Source organism: Osmia bicornis, unplaced genomic scaffold, assembly GCF_907164935.1.
Source record: "Osmia bicornis bicornis unplaced genomic scaffold, iOsmBic2.1, whole genome shotgun sequence".
Taxonomy (NCBI): Eukaryota; Metazoa; Arthropoda; class Insecta; order Hymenoptera; family Megachilidae; genus Osmia; species Osmia bicornis.
This window is the reverse complement of record NW_025791318.1, coordinates 1,331,367-1,349,241: the sequence shown is the minus strand read 5'-3', so window position 1 is coordinate 1,349,241 and position 17,875 is coordinate 1,331,367. Positions and strand designations below refer to the sequence as shown.

The 17,875-nt window shown below is 38.0% G+C and overlaps 1 protein-coding gene across 1 annotated transcript; it reads left to right on the top strand.

The window, feature by feature from the left end:
• The first annotated feature begins 6,645 nt into the window (after window positions 1-6,645).
• LOC123989005 (protein URE2-like) lies at window positions 6,646-7,443 on the top strand. The gene is made up of 4 exons (XM_046289731.1): window positions 6,646-6,678; window positions 6,825-7,028; window positions 7,200-7,256; window positions 7,427-7,443. Exons 1-4 carry the CDS (start codon window positions 6,657-6,659, stop codon window positions 7,441-7,443), a joined length of 300 nt encoding a protein of 99 aa, XP_046145687.1. The 5' UTR covers window positions 6,646-6,656.
• Window positions 7,444-17,875: the final 10,432 nt, after the last annotated feature.

Genomic DNA, 17,875 nt, shown 5'->3' with positions numbered 1-17,875 from the left:
CGCCGCTTCAATAATTTGCTCTGCGTGAGTAAATTGTTCGACGGTTGCGTTACCCAACATAGGTTTCAACTCGTGTTGCCGTCGAAGAAAACATTGTTCCGAAGATTCGTTTTCGGACATAAGTGTACTTTCATCCCGAAATGGAATGTGACACACTATTAAGTTGTAGAAGTATCCTTCTCTATCACTGTTCAGGGTATAATATCGGTGGCGGAGTACAGCTGGTTTATTTCTTATTCGCATTCGGGTATTGTCCTTCAATTTTATAAACTTCGATCTCGAAATTTCTTCATCGTCAGTTCTAAGTTCTGCGTCGCCATCCTCTTCTGTCCATATATTACTTGAAACTGTTTCATATCGGACAGCAAATTCGGCTAAACTCAAGTTCTCTAGGTTGTCTGGCCTCTTTACGTAACGATCGAATATGTTATTGAAAAATGATGTTCCATTTTCTTCAAATCGCAGAATTCTATATCTCTGCTCAGGCCGACAGCTGTTTATAAATACAGCTTTTCGCGAGCTCATTTTAAGAGGCAGATGGCATAATCGATAAGCACATTCTATAGCATTGACCATATGTTGAGATAGAATTACCATAGATACCGAAAATAATTGATTTCCGAACGTATCGTTTCGGCGTTTCGCTCGAAAAACGGCTTCTTTAATAATATTTCCTGTATCCTGCAGTTCACATTTACTTGTGTATTTAGCAATATAATATGCGACGGCTGTAACATTTCCGCATGGTTGAATATCCATGTTTGCTTTCCAAAGCTTTAAAAGAGTTGGGTTGTAATTATTCACCATAACTTCATTTGCGGTTCTTTTAAGTACGCAGAAACGCCCGTTGTTGGCAAGTGTGTCATCTGGGCCTAAGCACATCGTTCTTTCACTTATCGGTCTGGGGAATCCAAATCGACAAGAACGATTATTACGATCTTTGTAACATGTATGAGAATGTTTATGAATTTGTACTTTTTGAACTATATCGTTCATATCGTGATTTTCGATGTCCAATAATGAACAAGATACAGTTTTCTCAATAACATTTTGGCCTTCGTTGGTAAGGAAATCAGGTACGTTTGCGCACCAAATAAGCATGTGCAAATGTGGACTTCCCCGATTTTGAAATTCAATTCTATACCAAAAATCGGTAACAACGCCGCCTAAGCATTGCGAGTTTTTTATATACTGCATTAACGCGTTTACGCGTAACGTAAATTGTCTTGCGATAACTACCGGGTGTCTCTGAACCAATTGTAGTCGATCTGCAAACGTTAGGTTTTCAAGTTCGGTCGTTGATTGACCTTCGGATAGTAGTAATGCCTTCAACATATCTGGCCAATTCAGATCATTACAAGAGAACGTAGCAAACCATGTGGGCGGTCCAAGACTTCGGACCATGGCGATTAATTCCGAACAGCATCGTTTCCAGTATGATGCCGATCCTCTTATGTTTCTCATTATGAGATATGTTGTCTACTAATCCCTCTGGAGTATATTCACCTTGGCGCATTCTACATGACACTGAAATGCTAGCTTTTGCGCGGTAATATTCAACCACAGATAATGCGAAGAACAGATAATCTGTTCGTTGGAACCGTTTGTCATTGCTCAAAATACGTGCTTGGAGGTAATCTAATGGTGTTATTGGGATGTCACGATGCTCTCTGAATCCATTTTTTCCATCTGGAAACAGGAAGTACCAACACAGTTCTTCAATTCTTCTCTCCCTCTCTAGGTTCAAAGGAGGCGCTGTTTTTCTATGTATATTAGCCAGTTGTATCGGGTCATTTTCGGCGTTATTATTATTATTATTATTATTATTATTGTTGTTGATACAGACGATATTATCGATGTTGGGAACACCTTCGTCAATCGAACGTAGCATGCTTGTTTCGAAAATAATTCGTGTTCCGTTGGATTCATTTCGTGGGGTCGCAACCGATAGATGTTGCATTCTTTCTACCAGTGAAGATCTATTTCTCTCGGATGCAATTGTTACAGGTGTTAATGAGTAGATATTTAATACATTACTGTTGCCATCTTTCGCATACAAATTACGACGCAAGGTGGCGTGTAAAGCATCAATAGTAGTAAATTTCATACAGCATGAGGCGCCCCGTAACGGTGCTTTATATCCTTTTGGACCTCTTGCATGGGAATCAAACAACCAATAGCAGGTGGTCTCCGATTGGTTGCTACATGATACAGCTATTGATGTAAGATTCGCGGTAAGAATTCCGTACATATACCGTTGAAAAAATGTAATCAAACCATTTTTTAAATTTGGAAATCCATCAACACCGTTATCAATATCAATGTGACCATTTACCGACATTTCATAGTCAACGTTGATATTGACTCGCCTATTATTATATGTTACGTGTGGCAATAATTCAGTTGCGGCTAAATAGTCTACATTGATTTCGTTGGGGTTAGGAATACTTCGCGCTTCAATGCAATCACGATAATATTTATCTCCTATTATAACCACATAATCGACATCACTAGTACACCACGTACTAGGATCTAGGGAATGAAACGCAACACATGCAACTGCAGCTATGCCAGTACATTGCTTACCACGAGATTCGATACCGAAGCGATCGCTAGCTTGATGAAACGTGCCTCGTAAAATAGCTACATTTCGACCAACGTCTACAAATCTACTGTTTAGTTCAGTATTTCTTTGTGCAACTTCAATTTCCTCTGTTACAATAGCCGGCTGTTCAATGACATGAGCTATTTCGAAAATATTACTGGTAATGTTTGAAAAACATGGTTGTACGTCTTTGTACAAAGCATTATTTTGTAATAGCCATTGTAAGGCTACCCGAAGCTTTCCGACATCAATTTTTAATTGTCGCTGTCGCTCCAAATTTTCGTAACTTTCAACTACAATCATTATACCGGTTTGGTTTAATTGGACTGGAAGTTGCTCGGCTACTTCGAACACATCGCGAGCAAATAGGACTACCTGACCTTTGCACCAATCCTGACTGAAGCGATTCTGAATTTTCATAATTTTTAGAAACGGCACTATTCTGCACAACATTTGTTTCTCGATTTCCGATAAATCTGCTATTTCCTGAGGTACAGACATTAGTTCCATTTTATTCCAAAATGCCTGTGATGGAACTTTGTGTTTTTTAAGATGATTTAGACAACGAGAACATGTTGTTATCTTCTCTGATTCGATTAGATTTGCAGGAATTAGACCAGACAAAGGCTGCGTGTGTAAAGTGTAACGTTGCTGCGGATATAAAGTCTTGCAACACACTGCACACGGTACATCAGCAAAAATATTAATAGCCGATTGAAAGTAGTCTTCCTGGAGGAAACGTTCTTTCCTTCGGTTTTTAGCTACTTCGCGCATATTTCTTAAACGTGTATTTTTTGTTTCGGTATTTTCCCTTAACAATACTTCACGATTACGATTTTTAATGAGCATTAGACGATGTGAACGTTCTTCAATACATTGATTGCATAAACGCCTGTGGATTAATCTCAGCCTACGCGATTGTTTCTCAGCAGATTCGTTTGCTAAACGCCTGTGGATTAATCTCAATCTACGTGATCGTTCCTCAGCAGATTCGTTTGCTAAACGTCTGTGGATTATTCTCAATCTACGTGATCGTTCCTCAGCAGATTCGTTCGCTAAGCGTCTATGGATTAATCTCATTCTACGTGATCGTTCCTCAGCAGTTTCGTTCGCTAAGCGTCTGTGGATTAATCTCAGCCTACGTGATCGTTTCTCAGCAGATTCGTTCGCTAAGCGTCTATGGATTAATCTCAATCTACGTGATCGTTCCTCAGCAGATTCGTTCGCTAAGCGTCTATGGATTAATCTCAATCTACGTGATCGTTCCTCAGCAGATTCGTTCGCTAAGCGTCTATGGATTAATCTCAATCTACGTGATCGTTCCTCAGCAGTTTCGTTCGCTAAGCGTCTGTGGATTAATCTCAGCCTACGTGATTGTTTCTCAGCAGATTCGTTCGCTAAGCGTCTATGGATTAATCGCAATCTACGTGATCGTTCTTCGACAGATTCGTTCTTTAAACGATTATAAATTATGGTTAGGCGACGTATCTTCTCCTCTATCGTTTCACGCAATAATTTTGAACGCATATATTTTCGCATTGCAGATAATCTCAAATGGCGTTCGTTAATAGTTTCATGACATCGTTTCTCTGTATTTCTTTTGCAATTTTTGTACAGACGTAATTGCGTGGCGTCGTTTGATTCATTCGCACGATACTTCCTCATACGGGATGCATGTTTTGTAGGTCTACCCATCGCTTCAAGCAAACGTGGTTGGTTTGTTTCTTTTTTAGAAACAATTGGTCGCTCCAAGCAGACGCGGTTGGTTTGTTTTTTATTATATTATAACAAACAATTACTGGTCGCTCCAAGCAGACGCGGTTGTTTTATTTTTATATTACAAACAATTATTGGTCGCTCCAAGCAGACGCGGTTGGTTTGTTTTTTATATTACAAACAAGTGTTGGTCGCTCCAAGCAGACGCGATTGGTTTGTTTTTATTACAAACAATTATTGGTCGCTCCAAGCAGACGCGGTTGGTTTGTTTTTACAAACAATTATTGGTCGCTCCAAGCAGACGCGGTTGTTTAATTTTTACAAACAATTATTGGTCGCTCCAAGCAGACGCCGTTGGTTTGTTTTATAAAAACAATTATTGGTCGCTCCACGCAGACGCGGTTGGTTTGTTTTTTATTATTATTACAAACAGTTATTTGGTCGCTCCAAGCAGACGCGGTTGGTTTTGGATTTTATAAAAAATATAATAAAATAATAGAAATTTAAACGACTACCTTTGCAGCACTTTTCAAAATATTCAATTAATTATTACAACAGGTATCAACCAATTAAACACCTAACGTTGCCAGGTTTTCGTTTCAACTGACTACGCGATCTGTCTATGGGCTGTAGCTATGTTTGTTTACACTGTGAGAACGATCGCAATAATAGGCAAACTTATAGTAGAATTCCGTTACATTGTGCGATAAGTGGAAAATAAAGCAATGCGATATTCGTACAAAACTCACGGCAATGTTAAATGGATCTAATATAACATAAATTTACAAATACTTGCAATTTAATTAAAATTTGCATTACTTAATATTGAATTACATTTCCACGCGTCGTTTTATGCATCTTGGCACTGATTCGTATATTCATATCGTTATGATTTTATATCTCACGTTCTTCTGTTTGCTTCACGAAGCTCATTTTTTGTTTACAGGTTTTTTTTTTTTTCAAGTACATTATACTTTACAATATTGCCAACAATTCTTCATGGGGTTCAAATGAAGGTTGTTTAATGCCCAGTGTACAATTTTATAATTACTACATTATTCTTCGAACCGAATACTATTCAACATTAAGAGGGTATGAATATTTCTATCATTGACTATACGCCGTTTAGTTTTTGCGCATTTCTGGCGAATAGAATATTTACGAATATTTACGTTCAATATAAACTACTACGCACATACCGAAAGGAATGTAAACATAGAGAATAATATGTGCGATCCTGGAATGTGCCCCACCAATTCTCTTCCTTTGGAAGTCAGAGATTCCTGCTCAGTTTCATACGAACAGCGATTCGATCAAGTGGTAAGTACGATACGTGCAATATTTCATTTCCGTCTACGTTGTATCTAATTATGTATATTAATATTTCTTAATGGCTGGTGGTACGGTTCATTTAGTTGCTGTATTATTATAGTCAATTTGAACAAAAAATACCTAGTTTTATTACATCAAAGAATAACTTATTATTTTCATTATTTAACTTTAGATTTTGAATTGTTAACAAATATTTATTACAAATATTATAATGAATAAAAAAGTAATACAAATATGTTAACAAATATGAATAGATATTTCCTTTCTTTTATTATCATTATCAATAATATTCAATATTGCTTTTTTTATCGGTTGACTGTGCCCTGAATACGAATGTAGGAAACATTTATTGCTATTAGAACCGTTGTTCGGGTGTTAAACAATGTACGAAATTAAATGGAGGAACAAACGAATAATTTTATTAATTTATACTGGTCGACAGTGAACTTGGTATGAAATCGCACATTCATATAATTATAATTTCTTCTACAACTTCATTTTAAAACTAATTAGAATTTCTTCTACAACTTTAATTTAAAAAAAAATATTATTATTTGAGTACTGATACATTTCGAATGTCATTTTCATCGCTTTTGTCGATGTTTAAACATACGTAGTTGATTGTATTTTATTACATATTTCGCAATTCAAACAATCAAAAATTTTCGTCACTAATGAAAAATAGTTTCCGTGTTCGTATTCAGTGAATATAATAATAAAACTATACAAGAAGTACATATTGAGTGTTAGTTATCCTGATACACTTTAAAAAGTATAGATGTGTTTCGATATACACGGTCTTGTCGCCGTTCGTGTGACTTTCGTTCTATACAATATAAACACTATGTCACTGTTATCGATAACATTCTACCTCTAGTCATTAACTAATATTAATGTAACTGTTGTTGCTTATATATTTTTATTTTTTTTTTTTTTTTACAAATATTACTAAACAAATATTTTTGTTTCAGAACATAAGTCATAATAAAAACATAAAAAAAAAATGGGAGAATCTGATAACAATTGTAAGTATTATTTTTATATCTTTAATAATGGCAATTAAAGAGTACATGAAAAAAGTAAAAGAAGCTGTGCAAAATGTATGTTGTGAATATTTCAGAAACATGCCTGCAGTATATATATATATATTTCTTTTTGTTTTCTCTATCAGATCAACAAATGTTCAGGGATGTTCAGCTGCTGCTGCAGCAGCAGCAGGAACAGCATCATCGGGAAATGCAGCAACAGCAACAGCAGTTGCAGCAACTGAGGGAGGAGCTCCTCCCTCAGCAACAAGAGGATCACCGACCGAGGGAGGAGCCCCTCCCTCAGGTGCAAGAGATGGAATCCGGCGAGGAGGCGAAGCCACCGCGAAGTATGTATTACAGATTCTTTTTATATGATGAATTATTGCCTCGTACAGAGGAATTCAATATTGCCCTTATCAGAACATCTCTGCTGTTCAATATTAGGGAAAATATTTATAATAATAATATTTTAATGAAAAAAATATATATCTAATAATTTCAATTTTTATACGTTACAGAAAGAGGAGTGGCGGCAGGGAGATCGCGGCGCCTGAGGGGTTACCGGGGGGGTCAGGGTAGGGGGGGGAGTGGAACAGGCGGAAGGGGAAGGGGAAGGGGGGGCCGGGGTAATATTGTCAAATTATGCTTCTACTAAAACCAAAATTTTTTTTTTTATTTTCTTAATAAAGTGATTTAAAAAACATGTTATTCCGTGTTCTGCTGTTTTATTTTTATTAACTAACAGTAATTGATCCTTACTAAACCATTCCCATTGACATATAACTGCACGGCATCCTACAAATATTGTTCGTTTCTCTGAATTCCACTAAAAATTGTGAAATAAAATAATTTTTAACAAAAAAAACATCCGACTTCGAAATGCACTAAAAAGTATAAAATAATTTCTATTTCATTTATACCAATATTCCATAGCTATTAATAATATCTACTTAATCGTTAAATAGGATACCAATTACATTTCAAAGTTTTCGGAGGCGGCGCAAAATTAAAAATACCCGAACAAACGATGCTGCCAATAACGATTTGATTACGGTATGGCAAGCTTGGTAATTGATAAGTTGTAAGAGAAAAATTATAGGTCCGGCTGAAAACATTTGTAATTGTAACGATTATATGAGAAATTGGCAGCAGTCCTGATGTACATGCACTATACTGCAGTTCACAAGAGATCATACTTAACTCGCGCCGCTCACTAGGTCTAGAGAGATTTTTAATAACGTGTGTTATTCCCCTCTACAGCTTGCTTCTTATTATACTTTGCGAACATATAAATGGTGGGCAGAAATATATGACGTACGATAACTGATAACCGGTGATGATATTGTAAAGTATCACGATACAATGAAATTTCTATTATTTGTCGCAAAAAAAAATGATGTGAACGCATAGCAAGAAGCACGCTGTAAAGGGGAATCACACGCACTATTAAAAATCTCCCCAGACTTCAGTAGGCCACTAGCTGCGCGAGTTAAGTGCGGTCACTCGTGAACTGCAGTATAGTTAATTCGCAATGGGTTTGTTGATTCCCATTGAATATTGTTTACTTGAAATTATCGAATGGGTCATTTGTCACTGGTTGCCGACGCCGGAGTTAGGATCTTCCTAGTAGAGGAAAAGTTTTTAATTTTGCGCCGCCTCCGAAAACTTTGAAATGTAATTGGTATCCTATTTAACGATTAAGTAGATATTATTAATAGCTATGGAATATTGGTATAAATGAAATAGAAATTATTTTATACTTTTTAGTGCATTTCGAAGTCGGATGTTTTTTTTGTTAAAAATTATTTTCACCTTTAGCTTTTGATTTCTCGGATGTAGTTTGTCTCGATTGGCTGGGGCAGTTGCTCTTGATTGATGCTGTAATTAAAATACAGGTTTAAATTTCTTTATTAACGAAACTCTATCCGTTGTGATAATATTTGTGCATTAAACATTGCTTTTGCGTGGTAACTTAGTCTTATAAATTGTAGGATTGTCTAACTTATCTGGGATGTTCCCTTAAGTTAAAGGAGCGTTTGGTTTCTGCCTGACAGTTATTATTGTCTTTATTTTAACTAGTAATTGGGACTCGGTCGAATTATCCTGGATGTATAATAGGGTAGGCTTTTATTCTACTCTTTATTTTCATATTGATTGCTCGCGTTACGGGATGGCTAATTTACAAATCTAACATTTAGGTGATCTCTTAATATTGCAAGGAGTTTTCTGTTTATTAATTTGACTCTCTCTTTATATTTAATTCTCAGTACTTAGTCCTTTGTGGGATTGTTTGCAATAATAAATTAGGTGACATTGATCTATTGCATGTAATTGCATAAATAATGTTATGGATAATTCTAGTCTGATGCATTTGAATTGAGATTTATTTGAGCATTGAACATTCTACAGGCAAGAGGACGTATCGATAGCTGTTCTTTTCATTTAATAAGTACCCCGCCATGGCTGTGCGTAGGTTTGAAGGGCGGGAAAGGTTGAATTAACTTCGCATTTTCGCCTGATGAGCGCTTCAATCGCGGTAAATATACAGGGTGTGCGCATTACGAAATTTAGTGAGGAAATCGCGTTATGGTACATAGCAGTAAAGGTGGGATACCCCTTATATTTTCTAAATTATTTAGCCTGTTTTCACCGCATGGTGGCGCCACATTGGCATTGTGCGCGAGAACTGGCCAATCGGAGCCAGGCTGCGCATGAAATGTCAGAAGTTGGTTATGGATTGTTATGGTATGCTTGGCATCGGTTTCTTGTAGCTTGCTGTGTTATATTCGTCAAGGGCCGGCTGTCAATATGGATGTATTCTCTCCACTCTAGATTTAAAACTTTCAGTTAAACGTTGAACGAGATCAGTGTGTATTTATCTTACATTATGGGAGGTCTGGATCGGTTAAGTGGCACAGTGTAGTTATTATGGGACATAATTAGGGCTGGGTTTCCCAATCTTGGTTTATATAACATCTAGTGGTAGTCCACCAGCTTTCTTTTCCCTTTTACGCAGCTTGATATGTGTTAGGTTGTAATACGCCTTTGATTATTGTATGAATTTTGTTTCTTTTGGTCTCTTTATGAACTATTTGTAGGATACCCTTTAGACTACTTCCTACAATATGTCATTCATTGTCTATCTTATACCTCTCTAATTATCACTTAGTGCGACATATTCTAGTTGCACGATGTGACTGATTGCTTTAGCTGAATCGTAAGTGGTATTGTGGTTTCTTAATTAACCTGTTTGCTTCGCATAGTCCATGTTTCTTTAGCCTACACCAGTCCTGACTCCTGTTTAAGTATTGTCTTTTGCCATTGCCCACAGGGCGTGAATGACCTGGAGTCATTTGATGAAGCAGGAGGGATTTTGAATAAATTTACTATTCTGTTATGTTTTATTCGACATTCTTGGGGTTATACCTTTGCATTGTTTAATTTCTTTTGGGATAGAGGGATTGGTTAGTGTTATGATGCTATCTGGTTTGGCTTACTATAATACGAATCGTTTAGATCATTATTAAGCTTGATTAAACTCGTTATTTCAAATACTGGCGGCGCTGGCCATTGGATGCTTTGGTCTTAGACTTAATGCTTTGATGGGGCAGGCTCGTCCTTTTATCCCATTACTCTTTTCAGGCTTGATTTCTTTTACCTTCTCGCAGTTAAATGTAAATGCATTTAGTTTCATTGATTACCACCTTTAGCTTTTCTTTTCTCAAATGTAGTTTGTCTCGATTGGCTGGTATAATTGCTCTTGACTGATGTTGTAATTAAACTACCGGTTTACATTTCTTTAGTTATGAAACTCCACCCGTTGTGATAATGGTTGTGCATTAAACATTGCGGTTGAGTGGTAACTTTAATCTTATAAATTGTAGGATTGTCTAACTTATCTGGGATGTTCCCTTAAAGTTAAAGGAGCGTTTGATTCTGCCTGACAGTTATTATTGTCTTTATTTTAACTAGTAATTGGGACTCGGTCGAATTATCCTGGATGTATAATAGGGTAGGCTTTTATTCTACTCTTTAGTTTCATAGTGACTGCTCACGTTACGGGATGGCTAATTTACATATCTAACATTTAGGTGATCTCTTAATATCGCAAGGAGTTTTGATTATTAGTTTAACTCTCTCTTTATATGTAATTATCAGTACTTAGTCCTTTTTGGGATTATTGCAATAATAAATTAGGTGACATTGATCTAGTGCGTGTCATTGTATACATAAGGTTATTGATAATTCTAATTTAATGGCATTTGAATTGAGATTTATTTGAGCACTGAATATTCTACAGGCGAGAAGATGTATCGATAGCTGTTCTTTTCATTTAATAAGTACCCCGCCATGGCTGTGCGTAGGTTTGAAGGGCGGGAAAGGTTGAATTAACTTCGCATTTTCGCCTGATGAGCGCTTCAATCGCGGTAAATATACAGGGTGTGCGCATTACGAAATTTAGTGAGGAAATCGCGTTATGGTACATAGCAGTAAAGGTGGGATACCCCTTATATTTTCCAAATTATTTAGCCTGTTTTCACCGCATGGTGGCGCCACATCGGCATTGTGCGTTAGAACTGGCCAATCGGGGCCAGGCTGCGCATGAAATGTCAGAAGTTGGTTCTGGATTGTTATGGTATGCTTGGCATCGGTTTCTTGTAGCTTGCTGTGTTATATTCGTCAAGGGCCGGCTGTCAATATGGATGTATTCTCTCCACTCTAGATTTAAAACTTTCAGTTAAACGTTGAACGAGATCAGTGTGTATTTATCTTACATTATGGGAGGTCTGGATCGGTTAAGTGGCACAGTGTAGTTATTATGGGACATATTTAGGGTTGGGTTTCCCAATCTTGGTTTATATAACATCTAGTGGTAGTCCACCAGCTTTCTTTTCCCTTTTACGCAGCTTGATATGTGTTAGGTTGTAATACGCCTTTGATTATTGTATGAACCTTCTTTCTTCTGGTTTCTTTATGAACTATCTGTAGGATACCCTTATAAACTACTTCCTGCAATATGTGGTTCATTGTCTACTTGGTACCTTTCTAATTTTCACTTAGTGCGACATGTTCTAGTTGCATGGTGTGAATGATTGCTTTATCTGACTCATAGGTGGTATTATGGCTTCTTAATTAGCCTGGTCATTACTTTGCTTAGTTCCTGTTTATTCTCCTGCCTACACCGGTCCTTACTCCTATTTTAAGTATTGTCTATTGCCGTTGCCCGCGGGGCGTGCCTGACTTTGATTCATTTGAGGAAATCAGGAAGGACTTTTGAGTAAATTAACTATTCTGTCATGTTTGTATTTGACATTCTTGGGGTTATACCTTTGCACTGTTTAACTTCTTTGGGGATAGAGGGATTGGTTAGTGTTTTGATGCGATATGGTTTGGCTTATTATAATACAAATAGTTTAGATCATTCTAAAGCTTGATTAAACTCGTTATTTTGAATTATGCCTTACTATTGCTTCATTCTTCTTTAATAACTTTAATTGATTACTTCATCGCTCATTCTGTCACTTTCTCACTGTTTATTCATTCTGAACGAAATTGAATTAAAGTAATTGTTATGATTGAGTTTATTTTCACTTATGATGTTATTAAGTTATATACCTGGTATTAATATATTTTGTTTGCCTCCATACGGTTATTCTATTCTATATTTTCTATATTTTCTAGATTTTCTATATTTAATATACTATATTTTATATTTGTTAATTATTTGTATCACGTTATCTCTGTTATTGCTCTTTATTTATCTTATTATCGCCCTTTGATTTTGATTTTATTTTGTTATCTGTTCATCCCTGATATATCTTAGGCATCTTTATATTCTGATATTCTTTAATTCAGTTTATTCATGACGTCTCTCTCTTGTAATAATGTGGCTTTTCATTAGGGTGTGCTGTTTCTGTAAAATTCAATATTCATGTCATTTGGATGGGTTATTGCTGTTATTCTGTAGTATATTATCGCAATTATCTTACCTTGTTTCCTTTTTTCCTTTCTTCCTTTCTTCTTTTCTTTCTTCTTTTCTTTTCTTCCTTATGAGTGGTGATTCAGCTCTTATATTCTTCATCCTCTCCTTAAACTATTCACTCCATGCTGCTTTGACATTTTGGGGCTTTGACATATGGGGTTATGTTTCTGTAATAATTCTCAGACGCAATCTTATCTCTAAATTTGACTTGTCTATGGCTTATTCTACTTTATCTTATTCATATTGTTTTGTATTTTGTTTTCTTGCTCTTCTGATGCATTCACTTCTTTCTTTCTTTCTTTCATTATTCATTCTCTCATTTATTCATTCAGATCATTTGAAGCTATGGGTATGATGTAATTCTTCTTTAGTTTCATTTCTGTGATGATTGTGGTTCTATTTAGTCAAATGCTGTGATTTTGCGTGGTTTTGTGATAATTTAAGTGTTTTATTTATTTTTCTTTATGTATTATTTAGTCTGTACACTGATATTGTGTTTATTAACTATGTACTGCATATTTATTTGACTTACCTTTCGCTTTTGTTACTTTATATATTGATGCGTCATTTAATTATTACTCTTTTTGCATTTGCTTTGATGTGATCAGTTGTCATTTATTACCATTTATTTAACTTATAATCCATTTTGGTTTTGATAAAATACATTGTTGTGGATAATCTTTACGGTTTTATTTTATTGAATTCACTCTTTGTATTCTGTATTTTATTTTAGTGTGTTTTATTTGTTTTACACTGTATTGTTTTACATTACGTTATACTTAAATTATTTACATTAAGGATGCAACCTTCACTTTATATTTTATGCCTTACTATTGCTTCATTCTTCTTTAATAACTTTAATTGATTACTTCATCGATCATTCGCTCATTCTGTCACTTTCTCACTGTTTATTCATTCTGAACGAAATTGAATTAAAGTAATTGTTATGATTGAGTTTATTTTCACTTATGATGTTATTAGTTTTGTACCTGGTATTAATATGTTTTGTTTGCCTCCATACGGTTATTCTATTCTATATTTTATATTTTCTATATTTTCTATATTTTAATATATTTATATTTTATATACGTCAATTATTTGTATCACGTTATCTCTGTTATTGCTCTTTATTTATTTTATTATCGTCTTTGATTTTGATCTTATTTGTTGTCTGTTCATCCCTGATATATCTTAGGCATCTTTATATTCTGATATTCTTTAATTCAGTTTATTCATGATGTCTCTCTCTTGTGATATTGTGGCTCTTCATGAGGTTGTGCTGTTTCTGTAAAATTGAATATTCATGTTGTTTGAATGGGTTATTGCTGTTATTCTTTTGTGTATTATTGCAATTATCTTACTTTGGTTTCCTTTACATGCGTTGTTTGATTTTGATTTCAAGTTTAAGCTCGATTTTGATTTTATCTGGTTAACTGTTTATGTTATTTATTCTATTTGTCTATTCGGCCTCTCTTTCCTTGACGGTTTCTTTAAATTTTATATTTTTGTGCAACTCGTTCTGCGTCGGGATAATTTACGTGCGCGGCGTGTCCTGCGACCCGCGCAATCTTCGGATTTGTTCGGATTGATGATTTTATATGACTGATTCTTTCTTAATCTATATTTATATTTATATATATGTTTTATTTCATTCATGTAATACAAGCATGCAGGATATGTGATTTATTTTTGCAGGAGAAATTATAACCGTTGCATTGACTTATCTATTAATTAATTTATTTTGATTATGGTTCATTTAGGTTTACTGTCGCTTTTATTTGAATACAGTTAACTTTACCCTTTCGTTAATAGGATTGTATACCAGGTTTATCTTTGTAGGTAAGCCTGATGGTAAGTATGGCTTCCTAGGATTGCGCGGCCGCACGCTGGATAGTTCTACGGTCGGTAACTGTTTAGCGGGCAACTGGCGCGTGGTGGGTGACTACTGCGCGGCAGATAATTTGTCTTTGGATAACCGTTACGGAATGATCGGCCGAGTGTGGTTGTGTAGTAAGTTGAATGGATGTGGCTGGTAATATCTTTCTGCTGTGGCTTTGGATGGTTGTCAATTAGGGATAATTTTTAATTATTATTAATGATAGTGTAGCGTACTTTATTTTACTCGGATATTAGGGTGAGCTGTACCTGCTCATTTCATACTTTGTTTTGTTTTCGTACTAGCTCTCTTTCATAGTCTCTTATTTTTGATATTTGTAAAGTAGTTTCACTGTTGGTATTTTCGACTGGAATAGTAGTTATTTAATTTCTCATCTTACTGGGGGCTCTGCCCCCCAGACCCCCCCTCAAACTGGCCTGACCTGGCATCAATGCACCTATTTATATGGATACTTCTTTTCACATTTAAAACGGGGCCTTCTGCTCAAACTGGTGTGGGCGATTGTGGTTGGGTGGGATCTGGGGGGTCCTAATTTTGAGGGCGGTGGTCTTGGTTGTGCGTACTCATGGCTGTGCTCAGCTTGGGTGGCATGTTCCTTGGGGTGTTTCGGTCAGTGTTTGGTGGTGTTTTGAATTTGCATTGTCTCTCCTTCGTTGTGTCCTTATAGCCTCTTGGCTTGTGATGGTTGGGGGGTGGCTCCATTGTCGGTGTTTTCAGCTGGAGTGGTGGTTTGGTGTGGTTTGGTCTGTTGACTGAGGGGCTCTACCCCCGCAGACCCTCCCCCTGGAGCTTCCCTGACTAAGCGCCAATTCATTTGGATTCTTTTTATGCTTAAAGGCGGGGCATTTTGTTCAGGCTGGGGTGGGTGATTGTTGGCTGCGATCTGGGGAGTTGCCATCGTGAGGGTGATGGATTTGGGTTGTGTGTACTCAGTATTATGTTTCTGCTCGGGTGATATTTTACTCGGAGCGGTTTCGGTTGGTGTTTTGAGGTGTCTCGTTTTGTATTGTCTCTCCTTCGTGGTGTCTTGTGACCTCCCAATTTCTGATATTTGGGAGGTGGTGTCGTTGTCGGTGTTCTCGACTGGGGTGGTAGCGGGGTGTTTGGTTTGTGTTGTTGACTGGGGGGTTCTGCCCCCAGATCCCCCCCTCAAACTGCTCTAGCCTAACATCAGTATACCAATTTATTTGGATACTTCTTTTCATTCATAAACGGGCCTTCTGCCTAAACTAGTATGGGCAATTATTGTTAGTTGGGATCTTGGGGGTCGTCATTTTGAGGGGGACAGATTCGAGCGGTATCTGCTCATTATATCTATTATGTTTTGTTTTGTATCATTTCTCTTGTGTATTGTAGTATTATCTTACTTTCTGGTCTTAATCTCTTAATTTTGATTTTGTAAAGCAATTTCATAGTTGGTATCCTTTTTGGAATAATAGTAATTCATTTGATATGTTGTTTATTGGGGGGGCGAAGCCCCCCCAACCCCCCCCCCCTCCCTAAATTATCTTAACCCAATAGCAACAAAGGTGCAACAGTGCAACAATACATTTCCTCTGATTCTTATTTTCTTGCTTAAAGTGTGGCCTTCCGCCCTAGCTAATGGGAACATTGCTGGGTACGATCCTGCGGGTGGCCATTTTGAGGGGGGATAGACTTGAGCTGTACCTGCTCATATTGTACTTTTGCTCAACTGAGATACTGCTTGAATGATTCCATGGTGTGGATTGGGTTAGGGTTTGCGGTTGGGTGGCAGCTGTTTTGTGCGGATGTGTCGTTTGGAATGGGACAAATTGAGGGTTGCACTCTGGAATAGGCGAAATTCCTTCGGTTCCTGGTCGTGGCCGAAGAGAAAACTTCCTGACCTCGCTACGGCAGGCTGGTGAAGACATGGCGCGATCACCCGTTGAGCGGATGGGTTCCGGTTCCTGATCGTGGCCGAAGAAAAATCCTGTGCTTTACCATACAGGTTGAAACGTCCTACCGCTTGATCGGAGGTGTAACGGCGTGGATCCTCAATCCCTTATAGCTTGATTGTGCGCATGGCGGATTGAGGGTGGACGAAAGCGTGATGAAAGCTAGGGAGCCGAAGCGCCGTTGCGGCTATCGCTGTGTTCACGTGGGATGTCCTCTCAGGACGAAACGGTTCCGGCAGCCTACGTCAGGGGAGGGGTTTTTAGTGGGTAGTGTATCAGGCCGCGGACTCCCCTTCCGGGTACCGCTAGGTCGCCCCTTCTGGGCTGTGACCTTACACACTGTTGGGCTGAAATCTGACTCCGTTTGGAGTTGGGTTGCCAGGTTGCCCCCTTCCGGGGTTGCCTCTTTGGGTTTGCCCCCGCTAAATGGGCGCCAGGCCCCCGTTAAATGGGCGCCAGGCCCCCGCTAAATGGGCGCCAGGCCCCCCTTCTGGGGATACGAGTCCCACACTGCCCGGGTCCTCTCCTAGCCGAATAGTGCGACGAGAGGGTAGCACGCGCGTGCGCAAATGCATTTTCCTCTTCCATTAAACCAAAACAAAAAAAAAAAAAAGGTTAGGTTAGGTTAGGGTTAGGTTAGGTTAGGTTAGGTTGGGGTTAGGTTAGGGTTAGGTTAGGGTTAGGTTAGGTTAGGGTTAGGTTAGGTTAGGTTAGGTTAGGTTAGGTTAGGTTAGGTTCCACGAACCTTCCTGGTTGTCCAGAATAGGCGGGGAGGTGATACCCCGACGTGGCGCGTCCCCAGGTGGCGGATAGGGGAATGCCCGCCATGCACTTCTCGGAGTGTATGGAGGGTAGGAGCGAAATAAAATAGCTCCCGCGGACCAAACACCATGGGTGTGAGTGTGTGTGTGTGTGTGTTGAGTGAGTGCTTTGTTCATTCCCAGCTGAAAGTGTTAGGTACCGTGCTGATAGGCTCGTGGCTACAGGGAATTAAATTTTGTAGTCTCAAACGGTCCCTCGGAGGTACAGGCCGCCCCCCCCGAGTAAGAAGGCTTGCCCGTATAAGGCGGCTCTATGCGGGTTGACCGATATTTCCGACCATCGCGTGGGATCCCTATGGACAAACCAACAAACAATCAACAAAAAAAACCAATGAGGCAAACGGCAACGGATGAAAATCAGACGACTTTTGGTAAAAAAATGGACGTGAACCAGGCAAAGCAGGAAAGAAATGACAATTGCTTTGCCCTTGCGAAAGCATCTGCTACTGACGTAGTCAAGGGTGGATTGAGGACAGTAGAGGACTTCGAAACATGGACCTCCAGCAACATGGAAAACGCAATATTTAGAAGAGCCTCCCTGATAGAGCGGTCACCCCCACAGGTAAGGGTAAGTCCA